Raw genomic sequence first — 17,225 nt, 5'->3', positions numbered from 1 at the left:
AAAATTGGTATTCACAAAAGTCGGCTTAGTACATTTAATTTTAGAAGACTCTCTTACATCCAAATGGAAATTAGAAATTTCAAAAAAAAATATTGCTATACGGATTCTCTCAAGATGATCTTATTAGATTAGGTTTCGACCAGGCTAGAAGAACAATTGCGCAACATATCCATGATGTGGAGTTGCAGATGGAACGTGCAAAGTTATCGAGTAACATTTACATAGAAAGTCAGAGCATCGAGCTCGCCTGCTACGTATTTAAGTAGCATCCTAATTCCAAAGTTTAGATGAGCTCTAACACTTGCCCATGTAAAAGTTCTCCCAACAACTGTGCTCCATGGGAGATTCCAGGGTATATCATATGCATCAAGATTATGCCCTTGTGGATCTGGTAATGTTGAAACAACTGCTCATGTTCTTCTGTAGTGATTATTACAGAGACATAAGACGCCAACTAATTGCCCCACTTTTGATTAATTTTCCGGGTCATGGAGATGATTTTTATTTAAATTGTTTGCTCACTAATCTTAATTCAGATGTTATTCATGTTGTGGCCAAATATTGTTATATAATATGCCAAATGCATATAAATCTGATTTATATGATTATCTTATTTATTATTATTATTATTATTATTTATTTACACAGTCAGGTGTTATTGACTGGTTTGTTTTATCCAGACATCGAGTCCTTCCCAAGGACCTGGATGGCTAGATTTTATTATTTCTTGTTTACACAGTCAGACAGGTGTTATTGACTGGTTTGTTTTATTCAGACATCGAGCCCAGAGACCTGGCATGGCTGAATTTTATCATCAATACTGTTGGTTATTATAGATATTATCACAGAATATAGGCTGTTCCCAGTAAAGTTGCTTTTTGTAATTGGCTGATGGTGATTTCTGTGGCCCCTATGGTGTTGAGGTGCTGTTCAAGTTGTTTTGGAATTGCACCTAGGGTGCCTATTATCTTCTTCTTCTTCTTCTTCTTCTTCTTCTTCTTCTTCTTCTTCTTCTTCTTCTTCTTCTTCTTCTTCTTCTTCTTTGTTTCATACTGTTGTATTGCTCATCTAAAATAAAGTTTTACTTACTTACTTACTATTACATATTAAAAGTAAAAGTAGATATTAAAAGCCTAGCAATACAAGCATATGATAAAAGATTATAAATCTCAGAAGTAGAATTTACAATAAAACTATGGCTAAGTCAAAATCAAAACTGCAAACTAAATGACCCTTAATGGCCGAGATCTGAAGATTGCCGTTAACAGTAATTAATAATGGTCATAAAAGTATCATAAAGGCATAAAAGCAAAAATGCATTAAAAGCCAGAGGATGCCACCTTGCCAACTTTCTCAGTCCTCTGAGGACCTCCCAGAAGCTCCCCACCATCACCAGAGCAAACCCTGGCAAAATCAGGCAGGGCCCCTGGAACCACCTAAGTCTGCCTAAGGAAGGGGCAAGGCTGAGTCACTCTGCCTTATCAGCAGGCTATAAAGTCCAGCAATCTGATGAGAGACACTAGTGGAGCAACATGGAGCAACAAGAGAGCCAGCGTGGTGTAGTGGTTAGAGTGCTGGACTAGGACCGGGGAGACCTGAGTTCAAATCCCCATTCAGCCATGAAACTAGCTGGGTGACTCTGGGCCAGTCACTTCTCTCTCAGCCTAAACTACTTCACAGGGCTGTTGTGAAAGAGACACTCAAGTATGTAGTACACCACTCTGGGCTCCTTGGAGGAAGAGCGGGATATAAATGTAAAAATAATAGCAACATTCCCCTGGAGCTTTTTCAGATGGCGACTTTACAGCAACTTTACTTTGGGAGGGTGGCTGTGAATTCACATATCGGCCAGATTTTTACACCCAAGTCAGTGTAATATTTCAGAGAGCACTTCACCCATGATTTGGATTTTCCCCTCCATATTGGAACCTAGCCCGATTTATGTCCAGGATTTTTAAAAAAAATCCTCTTTTTGCATCAGAGTATCCATTATGCCCCGAACTCACAGTAAAGCCTTTCAGACAGCAGTAAACCCACGATAAAGCCTGCTGTCTGAAAAGCCTCCAGGTACAGTATTCAGTTGCTGGAAGTTTTTCACACCCAGTTTTTAGTTTGCATCTCTTCTGGAATGGAGGTGTGCATTCACATATTGGCCAAATTTACCCCGAAGTCCCTGTGAGTACACACAATTTGGGTTTTTTTATTGGGTGTTAGAGTGTAGCCTGACTTATATCCAGGGTAAAAAAAATCCACTTTTTGTGTTGGGTTTTTTTTTGGGGGGGGGCAACTTCGAACTCTCAGTAAAGCCTCACAGAAAACCTGCCTACTCTCTGGGAAAGCCCTGGTTAGCTCTGGCTGTGGTCTTGCCATGGGAGCTGTCCAGGGTCTGAAGCATCCCTGATCATTGCCTTTGTAGAGCTCATGGTGCAGCCTGAACAGAACAACTTTCCTTTTAATGTAACCTCAGCCTATCCTCATTTTATCAGTAAATGGGGCAGATGTGTTCCCAGTTATCCTTGACTTCTAAATAAATATGGATAGCAGGCTGTACATTACACTCAGCTTTTCATAATTGTGCTGGTAAAAGGCTTGCAGGTTCATTCAACAGCAGAAGATTGCAGAACTGGCTCAAAATTTCAGGGGAATTTTGGCAAGCTACCCTCCATGGCCCACTTCTTCCTGAGTGGACCCCTCTAAGGTTTGTGGTGGGGCTAATTTTGGCAGAGGGGATGGATTGGAGAGAGGAGCATACAAAAGAGAGTGTCACTGTGCTACCATTGCACAAAGCCTGTGGGCAACAGAGGTGTTCTAGAACTGGGATTCTCAACGTTGGGTCCCCAGATGTTATTAGACTTCAACTCCCATAATCCCCAGCCCCAGTGGCCTTTGGTTGGGGATTATGGGAGTTGAAGTCCAATAACGTCTGGGGACCCAACATTGAGAATCTCTGGTCTAGGAAATTGGCAACATGCCCTCTTGACAGTACTGGGCCCTTGGCAGCTGCTTCACAGTGCCAACTCCTAATGCTGGCCCTAAAAGTCTGTCCATTACAAACCTATTATTTTACTTGTTCTGTATCTTATGTGCCCAATCCAATGCATCTTTACTTGGCCATAAGTTCCACTGAGTTTGTGGTGGCTTACTGGCAAGTAAGTGTGTTTAGGATTGCAGCCCTAATCCCAAATCTGCAACAATTCTCATTTTGGGTAGTTGAATGTGGGACGTAAAGTAAACTGAAGTTGAGCACATCTGATGCCTTACATTGTAGACCTGCAGTTGCTTCAGTAAGTCCATCATTTAACATGCAGTACGACTTGCCATATTTAGCTGGATTGTGGTTTTTAATGTCTTTAAGAAGTACTTTGCTGCTTAACATCTTTGTACAGTAATAGTCACTGGCTATAATTCAAAGAACTGTAGGGCCAAACTATATGTTACAATAAATCCATCATTAAGTGACAGGCTTTAAAGTGCAAGTGTTTCTTCCCTCTAGCCCCCAAAAAGCAGCTATGGGAGGAAGATTCTGGATTGGGACTGCAGGGAAGGGGTTAATACTTCCCCTGCACCATTATCCACCCCAGATCAACTCCTGTTGGCTATTCCTCCCTAAAGCAGGGAATGGTTTTTGTCAGGGAAATGGTGCAGGGTGGAAGGGCTAACCCCTTCAAGTCATGGTCCCAATCACATTTTGACTAAAGATTTGACTTTTAAGCCTGTCCCTTAATATTCATTGTACAATGTAATCTGGCCATTGCAGCTCAGTTCTAAAGCTGCCAGATACGAAGACAGGAAATCAGGGTTACCTGCTGCCTGGTTTTTTACAGCCCTGGCTGGTTTTCTTATTTTCTGGCTTATTGCCAGGTTGGTTGGGTTTTGTTTTCATAATGGAGAATCTGTGGGACAGGAGAGGCCTGTTTTTCTCCTTTGCCCTGACCTCCCACTATTTGTTTTTCACATGCATGCACTGAACATGCATACACACTATAAGGGTGGAGAGTGGAAGTCTTCACACATGCCTCATGTACAGATTGAAAAGTTGGGGAGGCATTTAAGAGGTTTTAAGGAACAGGGGCCAAAAAGCGGGTGACAACTTATCAATGGTAGCCTTCCTCCTGGTGGCTGTCAGTTTTTGGTCCATTTGTCCCTATAGAATGATGACATAGTAGTAGCAGAGAAAGACAAGCCAGGGAAGCTGTTTCAGCCCCCTTTTCCCTCCCCCACTCCTAGTTTCAAGCTAGAAATTATCTCTAGAAAAAGAGAGATAAAACAAATTGTGAGATAGTCATAGAGGCGAGTCTCACGATCAGTGAGACTCGCCTTTAGGGGGTTTGCAGGGAGAGCACACTTAGCCTGCTCTCCCTGAAGACAATCGCCCGTGGAGCCCTGGGCAGCCAGATCGGCCGCCCACACGACTACTGGCTCCGTCACGGAGCCGGCAGAGCCTACGGGGATCAGGGGCCATGCAGCCCCTGGAAGTTCCAGAATGCCCCACGCAAGCGTGCGGGGCATCCTAGAGAGACGCTCAGGGCTGGGAGACTGGTTTCAGCCTCCCGCCGGGAGTCTCCTCATGTGTCGCCATGGAACGGAGCTATGCTGTGGCAATACATGATCAGGAAGAAGAGGTTAATGGAGCGCTCGCTCCGTTAACCTTGGCTAAGGGGAGGGGGAATTAGGCAGGTTAGCTGCCGGGAGCTGCACAACTCCCATGGCAACACATGACTGCCAAAAAGCGAGTTAGGCTCCCTTAGCCTGCTTTTTGGCAATTGTGAGAATCGCCTCATTGGATTGTGTAAGCATGATCTGTGTTGACCTGGTTTCATGAAGGAATGTAATGCATATTGGAAGGGGACTTGTATGCACTTGGAATAACTGTACACCTTAGATGAGCAATGTTTGCTATGAGTTCTGCCCCTTTCCCCATTGAGCTCCACCAGTTTTTCACCAGACTCCATCCCCAGGTACATATGTTAAGTTGTCATGCACGTAGGACAGGGCCTTCTCTGTTGTTGACCCAGATTCTGGAATGCTCTCCCAGTGAATGTCCACTCTTTGACATCTGTGGCTGCTTTTAAAAAAAACAGCTAAAGACTTTTCTTTGTTCAGGCTTTTACCTCTCAAGGGCTGTCAGGTTTCTCAGTTTTCCTGCTTCTGTTTGTCTTTTTTATGGTTGCTTTGTGTGTGTGTGTTTTATGGTTTTTCCTGTTCTACTGATTTTAATGTTTTAAATGTGGTTTTTATGAAGTTTTGTTGTATTTTTTGTAATTCACATTGGGATGCCTTCTTATGAGAGGCAGTATAAAAATTGAACAATCAATCAATCAATGCTCTGTCCCTGGAAGTCCTGGCTAGGTACCAGAATTTGCCTTTGGGGAGCTGGCAACCTTGCCGCAAGTTACCAACATCTTCATGTCATATTTGTAAGCTTTTCAAGAAGCATCTGGCTGGTAGTCTACACATTCTGGAAACAGATGCTGATCTAGACAAACCTTGGTCTGACCCAGCAAAGCAATCATTACATTCAACCGTTCTATTCTCACTGAGCTGAACAGGATTTGCTGCCTGCTACCCAATGAAATCAGCAGAATGTACAGCCCAATCCTCATGAGTTTTCATTAGAAGTAAGACTCTGTGATTTCAGTGGGTCTTCTGAGTAAGTTGGCTTAGAACTGCAACCAAAGACATTTAATTTGGTTTACCTTTTCATAAAACATAGCTCTGCATGCATCTTGCACAGGATGTACAAAACTCACCATACTCAACTCACTGGGATGAAGGTGAGTAATGTGAAGTCATAATAGGCAGTGATCTGTGATGACATCAGGTGATGTCCTACACTGTATGTTTGAACATGTGGGCACATCTAAGATCAGTTCACACGACTATTTTAAATGTGTGAGTCACCCTAATTGAGTGATTCCCTGCCCCTCTAGATTTGAGTGTTGAATGCTGTGATGTGAATGTCCAGATGGAGGTTCTCCATGTTCTGAAAAATTATTTGAGCCATAACATGGCAAAATGCTTTCTGGGTAGGAATTGAAATAAATGTATTTTTAAAAAATCATTTTGGAAATTGGTGCACCTCAGGCAGAAGCAAAAAAGCACTAGTTTGGAACTGCAGGATGTTGAACTTGTACCCAAGTTCATATATCTGCTAAGCTATGTAGTACACTGGATGGGTCTGGGCCAGTCACTGTTTCTTTGTGCTGGACTTCATAGGATTGTTGAGGATAAAATGAATTCACTGTCTAAAATGGAATAACTGGAATATAGCATTCAGAGATCCTTGGAAGAGAGGCAAGATACAAATGTAGAAGTAAAAAGCAGCTAGACAACAAAAGAAACAAAATATGAAGGCAAGTAGTGATGAGCAGCAAGTGCCAAGTAATTAGCCAAAAAGCTGTTGTAATTAGGGTGCTAGTTGGAGAAGGTAATGAAATTGGCAGCCAGAGCATAATATGCTTGTCTGGAAGGCAGTCATCTTATAATTGAACAAAGAGCAAGCAGCATAATGGGCACTGCTTTTTTTCCCCTCCACTGCAATGCTACAAAGATTATTCTAAACAGCCTGATTTTATCTGCAACAAGCTTTTTGTGAAGAGCTTAAAAGATTGTTTGATGCAGGTAACAAAGCAGGACAAAGGACTGGTCATGTCTTTAGTGTCAAACAGAGCACTAAGAACTAGAAGTCAATGGTCACAGAAGGAAGAGATTATGAAAGGACAAAGGTTCACTCAAACATCTGTTCTATTTTATTTTTCATTTTGAACCACTTTTGCTGATGGTTTTGCTCTATTTCTCTGCGTCATTTTCTAATCTCTGGAACACTAGAGCAGATCCTCCTTGGCTCTGCCACCTGATTGTTGCTTATGTTTGAGTGCAGTGAGTCATATGTGTCCCTACAGAATATGGACAAGTGATGGTCTGCAGAATGGCCTACAGTCCTTGAGGCCACTCCCCCACCCCCGGTCACGGGCATTTATATACTATATATTTCTTTCCCCCTGAAATGCAGTGTCTGAGTGCCTGCACACTATAACTGTGAAGTCCTTTCAACTAGTGGTACCAAGCGCTCTTCCAAATGAGTATATATTTGAACCTCAATGCAAATTAAGACTATAAATAAAATGAAAAATCCACATGACTTACAAGAATGTCATGTAGCATTCTTAGCATCATCTTCTGTCAATCTGCAGCAACTAGGAATAAACCTTTTTTCAAATTCCTTTTATGCCAACTTGTAAAAAAACACAGTGAAGCTCTTCTCACAATCGGTGAGAAGAGCTTCTTCTGGGTCTGCGGGGAGAGCTGGCTTAGGCTGCTCTCCCTACAGACAATCAAAAGGAAGCACTGGGAGGCCGGATTGGCTGCCCACATGACTGCCACTCCATCACAAAGCCAGCGGGAGCTGCAGGGATTGGGGCCACGTGGCCCCTGGAAGTTCCAGGATGACCCACGTGAGCATTCTGGAGAGACGGAGAGCTTGCTTCATTAACCTCATTTAAGGGGAGGGGGAATTAGGTGGGCTAGCTGCCTTGGGAGCACTGGGCTCGCCTATGAGCCTGGTGGTTCCCACAATCCCTGGAAAGCGGGCTAAGCTTCCTTAGCCCACTTTCCAAGGATCGTGAGAATAGCCTTATTCATCGGTTGCCACCAATTGCCAGCAGATGGCACTAAGAATACTCTGTGATGTCTGTGTAAAGAATGTAGATTTCTTATTTTAATTAACATTGTAAACTCTGTTCCTCCTTTTCATCAAATGCCAATGAGATGGTAGTTGTCCTGAACTGGTGCTTAGACTGGGTAATGGGCTGGATGAGGGGCAACAAATGGCAACTCAAGTCAGAAAAGAATGAGGTGGCTCATCTGTCTGGTTAGGTGGTGTTCAGCTTGCTCTAGATGGGGTTGTACTCCCCCTGAAGGAGCAGGTTCATAGTTCAGGGGTGTTTTTACCAGCCATGGTCCTAACTGGACAGAGATAGCCTGGCAACAGTTCAGTTGAGTTTATTTATGATCACTGACCAGAGAAATTTATACATACAGCTCAAACAGTAACAGTAGCTAATCCAGCTATTTGTAGACCTTATGGATTCCAGCTATACAGATACACTCTTACTTTGTATTCTAATGGCAACGAGACAGAACTTAGCAACTGCATAAGTAATTTTGTCATCAATATCAGATAAAAGACAGCTAACATAGAATTCATCTGGGAGGCCAGGGTAATTTGCTAGGAGGGGCACTATTTAGTGAGTGTCCATGTAGAAACTACAGTATAGTAGCACATGCAATAGTCTCAATAGCACTAGGGATGTGCGAACCGGTTCGGATCCGAACTGGTTCGTATCCGAACCGGGGGGCGGTTCAGCGGTTCAGATCTGATCCGTCAGGGGGGGGGAAGGATAGAGTGGATTCATACTGTCTCATTGAAAATCTCATTTGCTATCATAGAATCCACACTCAATACCTCAGAAACAAGAGAACCCTGTACCCCATGGGTTAGAAACCCATGGGGGTGGTTGGCACCCTATGTGCACTATACCACCACTCGCTCTGGGCCACCCCAGCACCCCCCAAGTGCACTTATGGGGCTGCTGAAAGCTCCATTATAACTTATTATGAGGAAAAACCTTAAAGACGCGTAAACTTCAACAATTAACCAAAAATCAGCCCTCTGCCCAAATCCTTTGAAAAAATTCAGGTAGCTTCCTTGCCCCTACCTGGCACTACCACCAACCCCACACTGCTCTAGGCCACCCCTTTTCCCCCGACGTGAAGCTATACATTTGCTGACACCTCCATGCTTCTTTATGGAAAAAAACCTTAAAGACGCATAAACTTCAAAAATCACTTAAAAATCACCCCTTTGCCCAATTCCTTTCAAATAATTCAGGTAGCTTCCTTGCCCACCCTAGGAACTACCACCCACCACACTGCACTCTACGACACCCCTTTCCCCCCGATATGAAGCTATACATTTGCTGCAATCCTAATTATTCTCTATGAGGAATTCAAAAATACTTTAACAATTCACCAATAATCAGAGGAGTGTCCAATTGCCTTGGGATTTTTTGGGTGGTAGGCATCCCTGTCTGTATACCACCCACCCTGCTTTTGTGCCCCTAGGTGCTCCACAATAGGGGATATGGGCTGGTTTGGGTCCCATTATACTCTATGAGAAAAATAATTAAAAATATTTAAAATATTCATAAAAAATCTTAGGGGTGTCTGATTGCTTCCGGGTTTGCATGGTTGTTGGCACCCATGGGTGCTCCACAATAAGGAATAATGGCCTGGTTCGAGTCCCATTATATCCTATGAGAAAAAATAAAAATAATTTTCAAAAATTCATTAAAAATTGTACAAGTGTTTGATTGCTTTGGGGTTTGGGTGACAGGTACCCCTGGGTGCCACCTACCATCCTACCAATTTTTAGGTGTCCAAACTGGTCTGAACTGGTCCAGATACGAACCAAACTAGGGGGTGGTTCAAACAAAACCAAAACCGAACCACCCCCTCCTGCTTCGGACCCGGTTCAGATCTGAACCGAACCAGGCGAACCGGTTTTGTGCACAACCCTAAATAACCCCTGACTTGCACGGACAAAACCATTCCTAATAAGGGACTTTTTTGATCCTGCCTTCAAACACAGCAGACGGTAAAACGTCAAACCGTGCTAGTGTGAAGGCTCTATGCTACTAGAGCCTTAGATATGCTACTGTAAGCTTATCTAAATAATTAGCAGGTTTGATATTCAATAGTTGGTTACCCACCATTAATCTCCTTGATATAAAACTTCTATCGGATTGTCACACTACATCACAAATTAACTGGGAGAGCTCCAGGCTAGTTTGATCAAGATTCATAACTGACAATGACTGTGGAGCAAACCCATAAGAGAACCATTTCCTTTTAAGTTAAATTTCCCATTTGGAAGTGAAATCTGCCAACATGAGCAGTAACAATCCAGAGAGATTAAGGTTTATCTTGAGCTAGAATTTAAATATTAAAAACCAGATTTTAGACTCAACATTTATCAAACCTGCCTTCACTCTCAGAGCTGTGTTAGAAATGCCTCGTGGTACTTGAAATAGCTTTCTAAGTAATTTAGATTGGGCAGCTTCTATGGCTTGGATGTTAGGATAAAGGCCGAGCTGTGCTTCATAGAGCAAATGAGCTAACACCTTAGACTCAAAAAATCTTATGGAAATGACTTGACTAGCAAGCCAGGGGTCCGAATCCCTGCTGGTATGTTTCCCAGACTATGTTTCCCAGACTATGGGAAACACCTATATCGGGCAGCAGCGATATAGGAAGATGCTGAAAGACATCATCTCATACTGCATGGGATATGTCAATGGTAAACCCCTCCTGTATCCTACCAAAAACAAGCACAGGGCTCTGTGGTCGCCAGGAGTTGATACCAACTCAATGACACGCTTTACCTTTAATGTCACCTTAGGTAAGGATTTAATAGCTCTCTAGAATTCTGAATATATGCAGAATGGATTCCCTTATTGAATGCCCTGTCTGTTAATTTACTCTCGGCTTGGTGTTGGCCATCTTTTGCAAGGGGGGTCTCCAGTGCCTGCATTGTCGACAGGACTTGTTTGAGGCTAAGCAAATTTCCACTGATTTCATTAATTCCTTGCTGCATCTCCTTTGCCAAGTCATCAGAGGGGAAGTTAGACTGTCATCCTGGAGACTGTCCAAAAGTTCTTCTGAGATGCCCAACACATTTTGTTTATGCAAGTCCACCTAAGCAGCTGGCGGGGGAGAGTGTTTTCTGCAGTAAGCTTATCAGTGTTGGGTATATTCAGTCTAGCTGACTGAGGTCTTGCAGTGTTAACCCTTAAGGGTATTGAAGGGGTGGATGGAAGAATTTTGAAAAACTCGAATAAGCAAAATTTGAAAGCTAGTCAGAAAGTTTTCTCATTTTCAGCAGCATCAAGCATATAACAGGTTGCCTGAAAGTTAACAGAATTCTTTTAGAGTTTGGAGAAGATGGCATCCAATCAATAGCAGGAATGTCCACACACTGAGGGTGACAACGACGTAATTGGCGTAATGAGTATTTAATCGCCTTCCAGGTGGACCAGCACCTTCCCACATTATATCTGTTTGTAATTAACTATCGTACAATCTGTTTAGTCTTTAGAATCCTGGTATCATTCATCTTGCCAAAGTTACTTCCTTTACCTACAGCATTTCTGTTCACAGAAGTCTTTGTGGTAGAACTAGCTTTACTAATTAAATGCTTTTGCACAAGAACATCAACAGAAGACTACTGTCTATACCATTAACAAACATTGAACTCTGATAAAATCAATAGATAATTGAGGGCACCCACCCGCCTGGACCCAGTCCTTCAATTTGTGTATGAGATATGCTTGTTAGAGGCTCTTAATCATTTACCAAGGAGTCATCTCCCTGCAACTGTCTTTCTTTAATAACTGTTACTGCTTCAATTAGCTCAAGTTCCTGTTGCTCCAAGAGTGCAAATCTATTCAATGTGAGGACAGAATAGCTCAAACCTACAGTCTCTTTTGTTGTCTAGTTGTTATCTTTTGTTGTCATAAATGTATCCAGACGCATTTGTTTCATTTTCCCCTGTCCTCGCACTTCTGGGCTAGCATGCTGCCTTTTTTTAGATCCCATTATTTAAGTTGACCCAAATGTTTTCAACAAGAAGGTAATCTATTGCTGCTTTTAAAAAGCCAAATTATAGATAGATAAATAAATATATAAATAAAAAGCAAAATCTAGGCAGTCAATAAGCTGGCTGTTCAACCAGTGCTTCGACCGATTAAAGTACACCACTCCTCCGGAAGGCAGACCACAAACAGAAAAATACAAATTGAGGAGAGAAACAAAATAAAATAAAACATCTCCTCTTCCAAAAGAATCCAAACATAAAACAGCATAAGCAGACCAAGAGAGGATAAAAAATAAGGTTTAAAATTCAAACAAATGGGCAAAGTAAGTTCCCACTAAATGGAGGTAACAGAGCCAGCTACTTTCATGTCAACATCTTGACTCCTCCCCTCCCTGGCAACAATTATCCATGCACTGGTAACCTCCCACCTGAATTGCTGCAATGTGTTATACATAGAGCTAAGTTTGAAGATGGTCCAGAAACTTCAGTTAGTGCAGAATTTATCACCCCAGTGCTATACCAACTGCATGTTGTTGCCGGTCAGTTTCAAGGTTCAGTTCAATAGTGCAATGAGTTAGGGTGAGGGTCTGTGAGAACCTCCTCAATAGTGGCACCCTGTCTATGGAATGCTATCCCTAAAGAGATCTGCCTGGCAACTTCTTTGTATACATTTAGGCACCAGACTAAAGCCTTCCTCTTCTAGCAAGCTTTTAATCTGTAATTTCTGGTTATCTTCTGCTGGCTCTGTATCAGCTTATTGGCTCCTTTAAAATTTTTGCTCATTTTTGTCTTTTATTGCTTTAGATTTTGATTTTTACATTCTTTTTATAAACTGCTTCAAGGACATTTGTCAGTTGATCAGTATATAAATAAAATAACTAAATTGTAATGAAGCCGAAATCCATCATCAACTGAAACCCCAACTTTGTTATGGAGCCTGGCCTCTTGTGATGGAGTCGTTTTGGGTGGCAAAATTCACCTCCAGTAATTATATGGAAGATAGAGTGACCTAGAAAATTTATTTCTAGGTCACTGCATGAACTGGGAATCAAACACAGACCACCCAGATAGTATGCAAGATGGCCACCTCTGGTATCATCTAACTTATTTAGATGATACCAGAGGTGGCCATCTCTATAGGGAGGGTTTTATCTGTATATTCATTCGTAGCCAAATATAGCAGAAATTGTTTGCTCAGTGACTGGATTCTAAAAGTACTGGAACAGAACTGATTACAGATGGATACTGAATTGCGTTGTCCGTTGCTTTTTTTTTCACACAAAAGGCATCAATATAACTTTTATTCTATTTCTGCTGACTCACTAATTAGAAATCCACTCAGAATAGCTAAACTGATTATTTCAGATTATGTCCACCCCAGCTATATTTGAATGGTACTTCAGATGGCTATATCTGACGTACACAGCGTAGCAGTGTAACAATTAGTATCTAATTAAAGACATTATTCACCTTCATGAAATATTTCCATATTATTGGCCAAAATGTTATTCAACCCAGTGCACTGCTTCTCCTCTTCCACTATCTGAATTATTTCTTTTTCTCTTTGGTATAACATGTTGACTGTACACACTTCTACCCATTCACCCACCCACAAATAGACATCTCATGGTGTTAGTTTGAGTTTCCCCTCTACACTGCAAAATTTCCAACACTTATAGAGATTGAGGGTTTTCCCAACATCCCTTTGCAATCCTGCAGTGTTATTAGGCTAGGTCTATATTTGCATTTTGAGAAACCAGCAGTGATGTAACCAGAGTTGTAGCATTCTTTGTGTGGCAAAATTATTTCAAATTGCTGAATGTTTTTTTTTCTTTTTTAAGTTAAACTCTTGACAGCATAGGAAAGGGAGCCCCCTGCTGTCACAACATATATATAGACAAACAGTTGCTTAAGCTGTCTTGCAGTGAATTAGACCATTGAACCATCAAGCCCAGCATTGTCTATAATGACTCACAGCTGGTCTCACGTCTTTCAGAGACTTGCTACCTGAGCTCCTATTAACCAGAGATGCTAGGGATGGGATCTTTAGGCCTGTCTCTCCGAGCTATAGGCTCTGAACTGCATGAACTGGGAATCAAAAACAGACCACCCAGATAGTATGCAAGAATTCAAGATTGGAAGCAGGGAGAAGTTGAGAAAATGGCTTGCTTAAGACCACTTAGTGAATTTATGGCTGAACTGGTGTGAATCCAGGACTTCTAAGCTCAAGGGCAGTGAGCACATTCCAAGCCCATACCACTAGCTACCTGTGCCATATTGGGAGGTTGCACATAGTATTCTAGGAAATCAGAAGTATACGAAATTCTGTTATGGTCGGACTTTCATTTCTTATATAAGTTGCAAAGAGATATTACAGTTATTGGTATGTATATGTAACTATGCCCGCAGGATATGAGACAAAAGAAGCATCCATGTTGACCATCTATGTTTAAATTTTTTTTAAAACACTGATATTTTCTAGGGTGTCAAGTGAGGAAATGAGTATTTGAGGGCTGTGTTATAACTAGAATTGTGTGCTTTTCTTTATGTACCAGGTGCCAATCTCCCATACGATGGTCAAGTGATTGCAGGTGGCGTTAACAGGAATTCAGCAATTATTGGAGGTAAGGAAAGTTATTAGCCTGGGAAATTATTTGAACATGGGTGTAGATGTGTGCACCAATAGGACATGATCTATTCAATTATATTTATTTAATATAGGTTTTTGGTGTTCATAGCTAAGCCAATAAAGAGGTTAGGGCTTTCAAATCTATTTGGAGTTTGCTTTTAAAATGTTTACGTTCCCAGATCACTTGGGACAGAATGAGTGGTAATAGACAGAAATAAATAAAATGATTAATGAAACAACAAATGCCAGCTGCACTATTATCTGCTTCATAGAATATAGTGAGCTATGGTGGGCTTTCCAGAGCCATCTTATTGATCACTGTGCAAAACAATGCTGGACTTGATGGATTTTTGAACTGATCCAGCAGGGCTCTTACGCAGGAACATAGGAAGCTGCCATATACTGAATCAGACCATTGGTCCATCTAGCTCAGTATTGTCTTCACAGACTGACAGCGGCTTCTCCAAGGTTGCAGGCAGGAATCTCTCTCAGCCCTATCTTGGAGAAGCCAGGGAGGGAACTTGAAACCTTCTGCTCTTCGCAGAGCAGCTCCATCTCCTGAGGGGAATATCTTATAGTGCTCACATTTCTAGTCTCCCATTCATATGCATCCAAGCAGACCCTGCTTAGCTAAGGGGACAAGCCATGTTTGCAACCATAAAACCAGTTCTCTTCTTATGTTAGCATTAAATGCATTTTTGGTAAGATTTAACTACCATGACATTCCCTAAGGAACTTTGAACCTTATGTAGTGGTGGCTCTAGTCCACCCCAAAAGCCCCAAAAGGGAGAAGTGCAGTTCCACGGGGTGTCTAATAGATAGTCGTTTCCAGTATCCGCGAGTACGATAGAGTTAAAACCCATGTATCCATGGTTCCTAGAGGGCCAGAAGTGACTGCAGAGGTCACTTCCACCCTCCATTTTGTCTCTAGAAGCCATTCTGTGGCTTGTTTCTTTCAAAAATCAGAATTTTCATGTTTTTCGATGGCATTTCTTCCTTTGGGGAGCATTTCTGGGCACATGGGGGACCTGCGGAGCACACCACAGTAAGTTCTGGGAGCATTTTTAAGATATTTCCCTCCACCCTGGAACCTAACCCCTCTTTACCCATAGCCGTAATGCCTCGTTGCTCCCAGTTCCGTTACTCATGGTAATAGGTGAGGAACGGAACCCCTGCGAGTAACGAGGTTCTCCTGTACATATTCTCCAAAACACACCAGAAAACCAGCAACATAGCCCTGCAATACACCATGCAAAACCAGGGGCACCCCTACAAACACTCAAACCAAAAAAGTATGTGAATGAGTGAAAACTGTATATCAATAGTGTGAACCAATGTGGAGATATATATGTGGTGTGTGTGTGTGTGTGTGTGTGTGTGTGTGTGTGTTTATGTATATATATATATATATATATATATATATATATATATATATATATATATATGATTGAAAAGGGGCTTATGTGAGCAAGTCAAGGGGGTATGAATGCAAATATTGAGCTGGTTCTCATGAGCAAAATCAGGGTAGGAGGAGCATCCAACCAGACCCCAAGCCCCATGCACACTTCTGAGAAACAGTCATGTGTCAGCAAACATTGAGGTAGGAGGAGGGGGAAGTGATTGCGTCCTATCCTTCATCTGGAAAGGACAGCAGTGGGCAATCCAGATCATTTACCCAGCATTTTATCAAGGGTGGGGGGAAGGCACGTCCTGCACTGTCCTACCCAAATTGAGGCTAGCACACAACAGATACTTTAAAGCCCCCCCTTCTTTCTTTTTAATTTTGTTTTGTCCTATACTGTTTTATCTCAATTTTCTATGTAATATGCACTAGATTCTACATGTGAATATGCATATATGTGTTTATATTGATATCTACCTTCAAGGTTTCTTTTATTTGATCTGGATTGTATATTTGATCAAAGATCACAATAAAACTGAACTGAACTGAGGCTAGCACACAATGAGGCGCTTCACACGACATGGGATTCTGTGGGGAGAGCGGGCTTAGCCTACCCTCCACGCAGATGAGCAGCCGCTTGTAGCTGGGCAGCCAGATTGTCTGCCCACATGACTGCCGGCTCCGTCATGGAGCCAGTGGGGGTTGCAGGGATCGGGAGCCACATGGCCCCTAGATGCGAGCACGTGGGACATCCCAGAGAGACCCCCGAGCTTGCAGCCTCCCAATCGGGGGATCTACTCATGTGTCGCCGTGAGCCGCGGCGACACACGAGCACAAAAATAAGGTCAATGGAGCGATTGCTCCATTAACCTTGTTTAAGGGGAGGGGGATTTCGTGTGGCTAGCTGCCACACGGCTCCCATTGCAGCACACAATCACCCCAAAGTGGTCTGGGCTCCCTTAGCCTGCTTTTGGGTGATTGTGGGAATAGCCTCAAGCACTTCTCCCTGCACAAGCCCATTATTCTAAAGAAAACAACACCTGCCTAGGGACATTGGAAGCTGCCTTATATGAAGTCAGACCATTGGTCCATCTAGCTCAGTATTGTCTACATGACTGGCAGTGACTGTCCCAAGTTTTCAGGCAGAGGTCTTTCCCAACCCTACCTTGAGATGACAGGTAGGCTGGGAAACCTGGGATTGCACCTGCGACCTTCTGCATGCAAGCAGATGCTTTACCACTGAGCTACACCCCCATCCCCTAAAGGGAATATCCTAAAGCAGACAGTGCTCACATGTAGTCACCCATCCAAATGCAAACCAAATGTACCAAACCAATTGTACCAAATGCAAAGAGTACAATTTATGCTCACTGCCAGAAGACCAGCTGTCCTCCCCCACGTGATGTGTAATGCTCTATAGTGTCACTGAGACACTGAATGAGTTGCCAGTTACACTGAGGTACATCATGCAGGGAATCACAATTTTCATTGGCACATTGGAAGCTGCCTTATGTCAAATCAGACCATTGGTCCATCTAGCT

General features: G+C 42.5%; 1 protein-coding gene across 3 annotated transcripts in view; it reads left to right on the top strand.

The window, feature by feature from the left end:
- Positions 1–17,225, top strand: part of CNTNAP2 (contactin associated protein 2) — a 1,803,519-nt gene that overhangs the window by 1,776,115 nt on the left and 10,179 nt on the right. For all 3 annotated transcript variants that reach the window (XM_053266196.1, XM_053266197.1, XM_053266198.1), the window contains one exon: positions 14,209–14,277. In XM_053266196.1, the coding sequence (XP_053122171.1) occupies positions 14,209–14,277 (69 nt within the window). The remainder of the gene's footprint in view (positions 1–14,208; positions 14,278–17,225) is intronic.

The sequence above is a fragment of the Hemicordylus capensis genome, chromosome 6 (genome assembly GCF_027244095.1).
Source record: "Hemicordylus capensis ecotype Gifberg chromosome 6, rHemCap1.1.pri, whole genome shotgun sequence".
In the NCBI taxonomy this organism is placed as follows: domain Eukaryota; kingdom Metazoa; phylum Chordata; class Lepidosauria; order Squamata; family Cordylidae; genus Hemicordylus; species Hemicordylus capensis.
The sequence above is the reverse complement of the archived record's forward strand: the minus strand, read 5'-3'. Positions and strand labels throughout refer to the sequence as shown.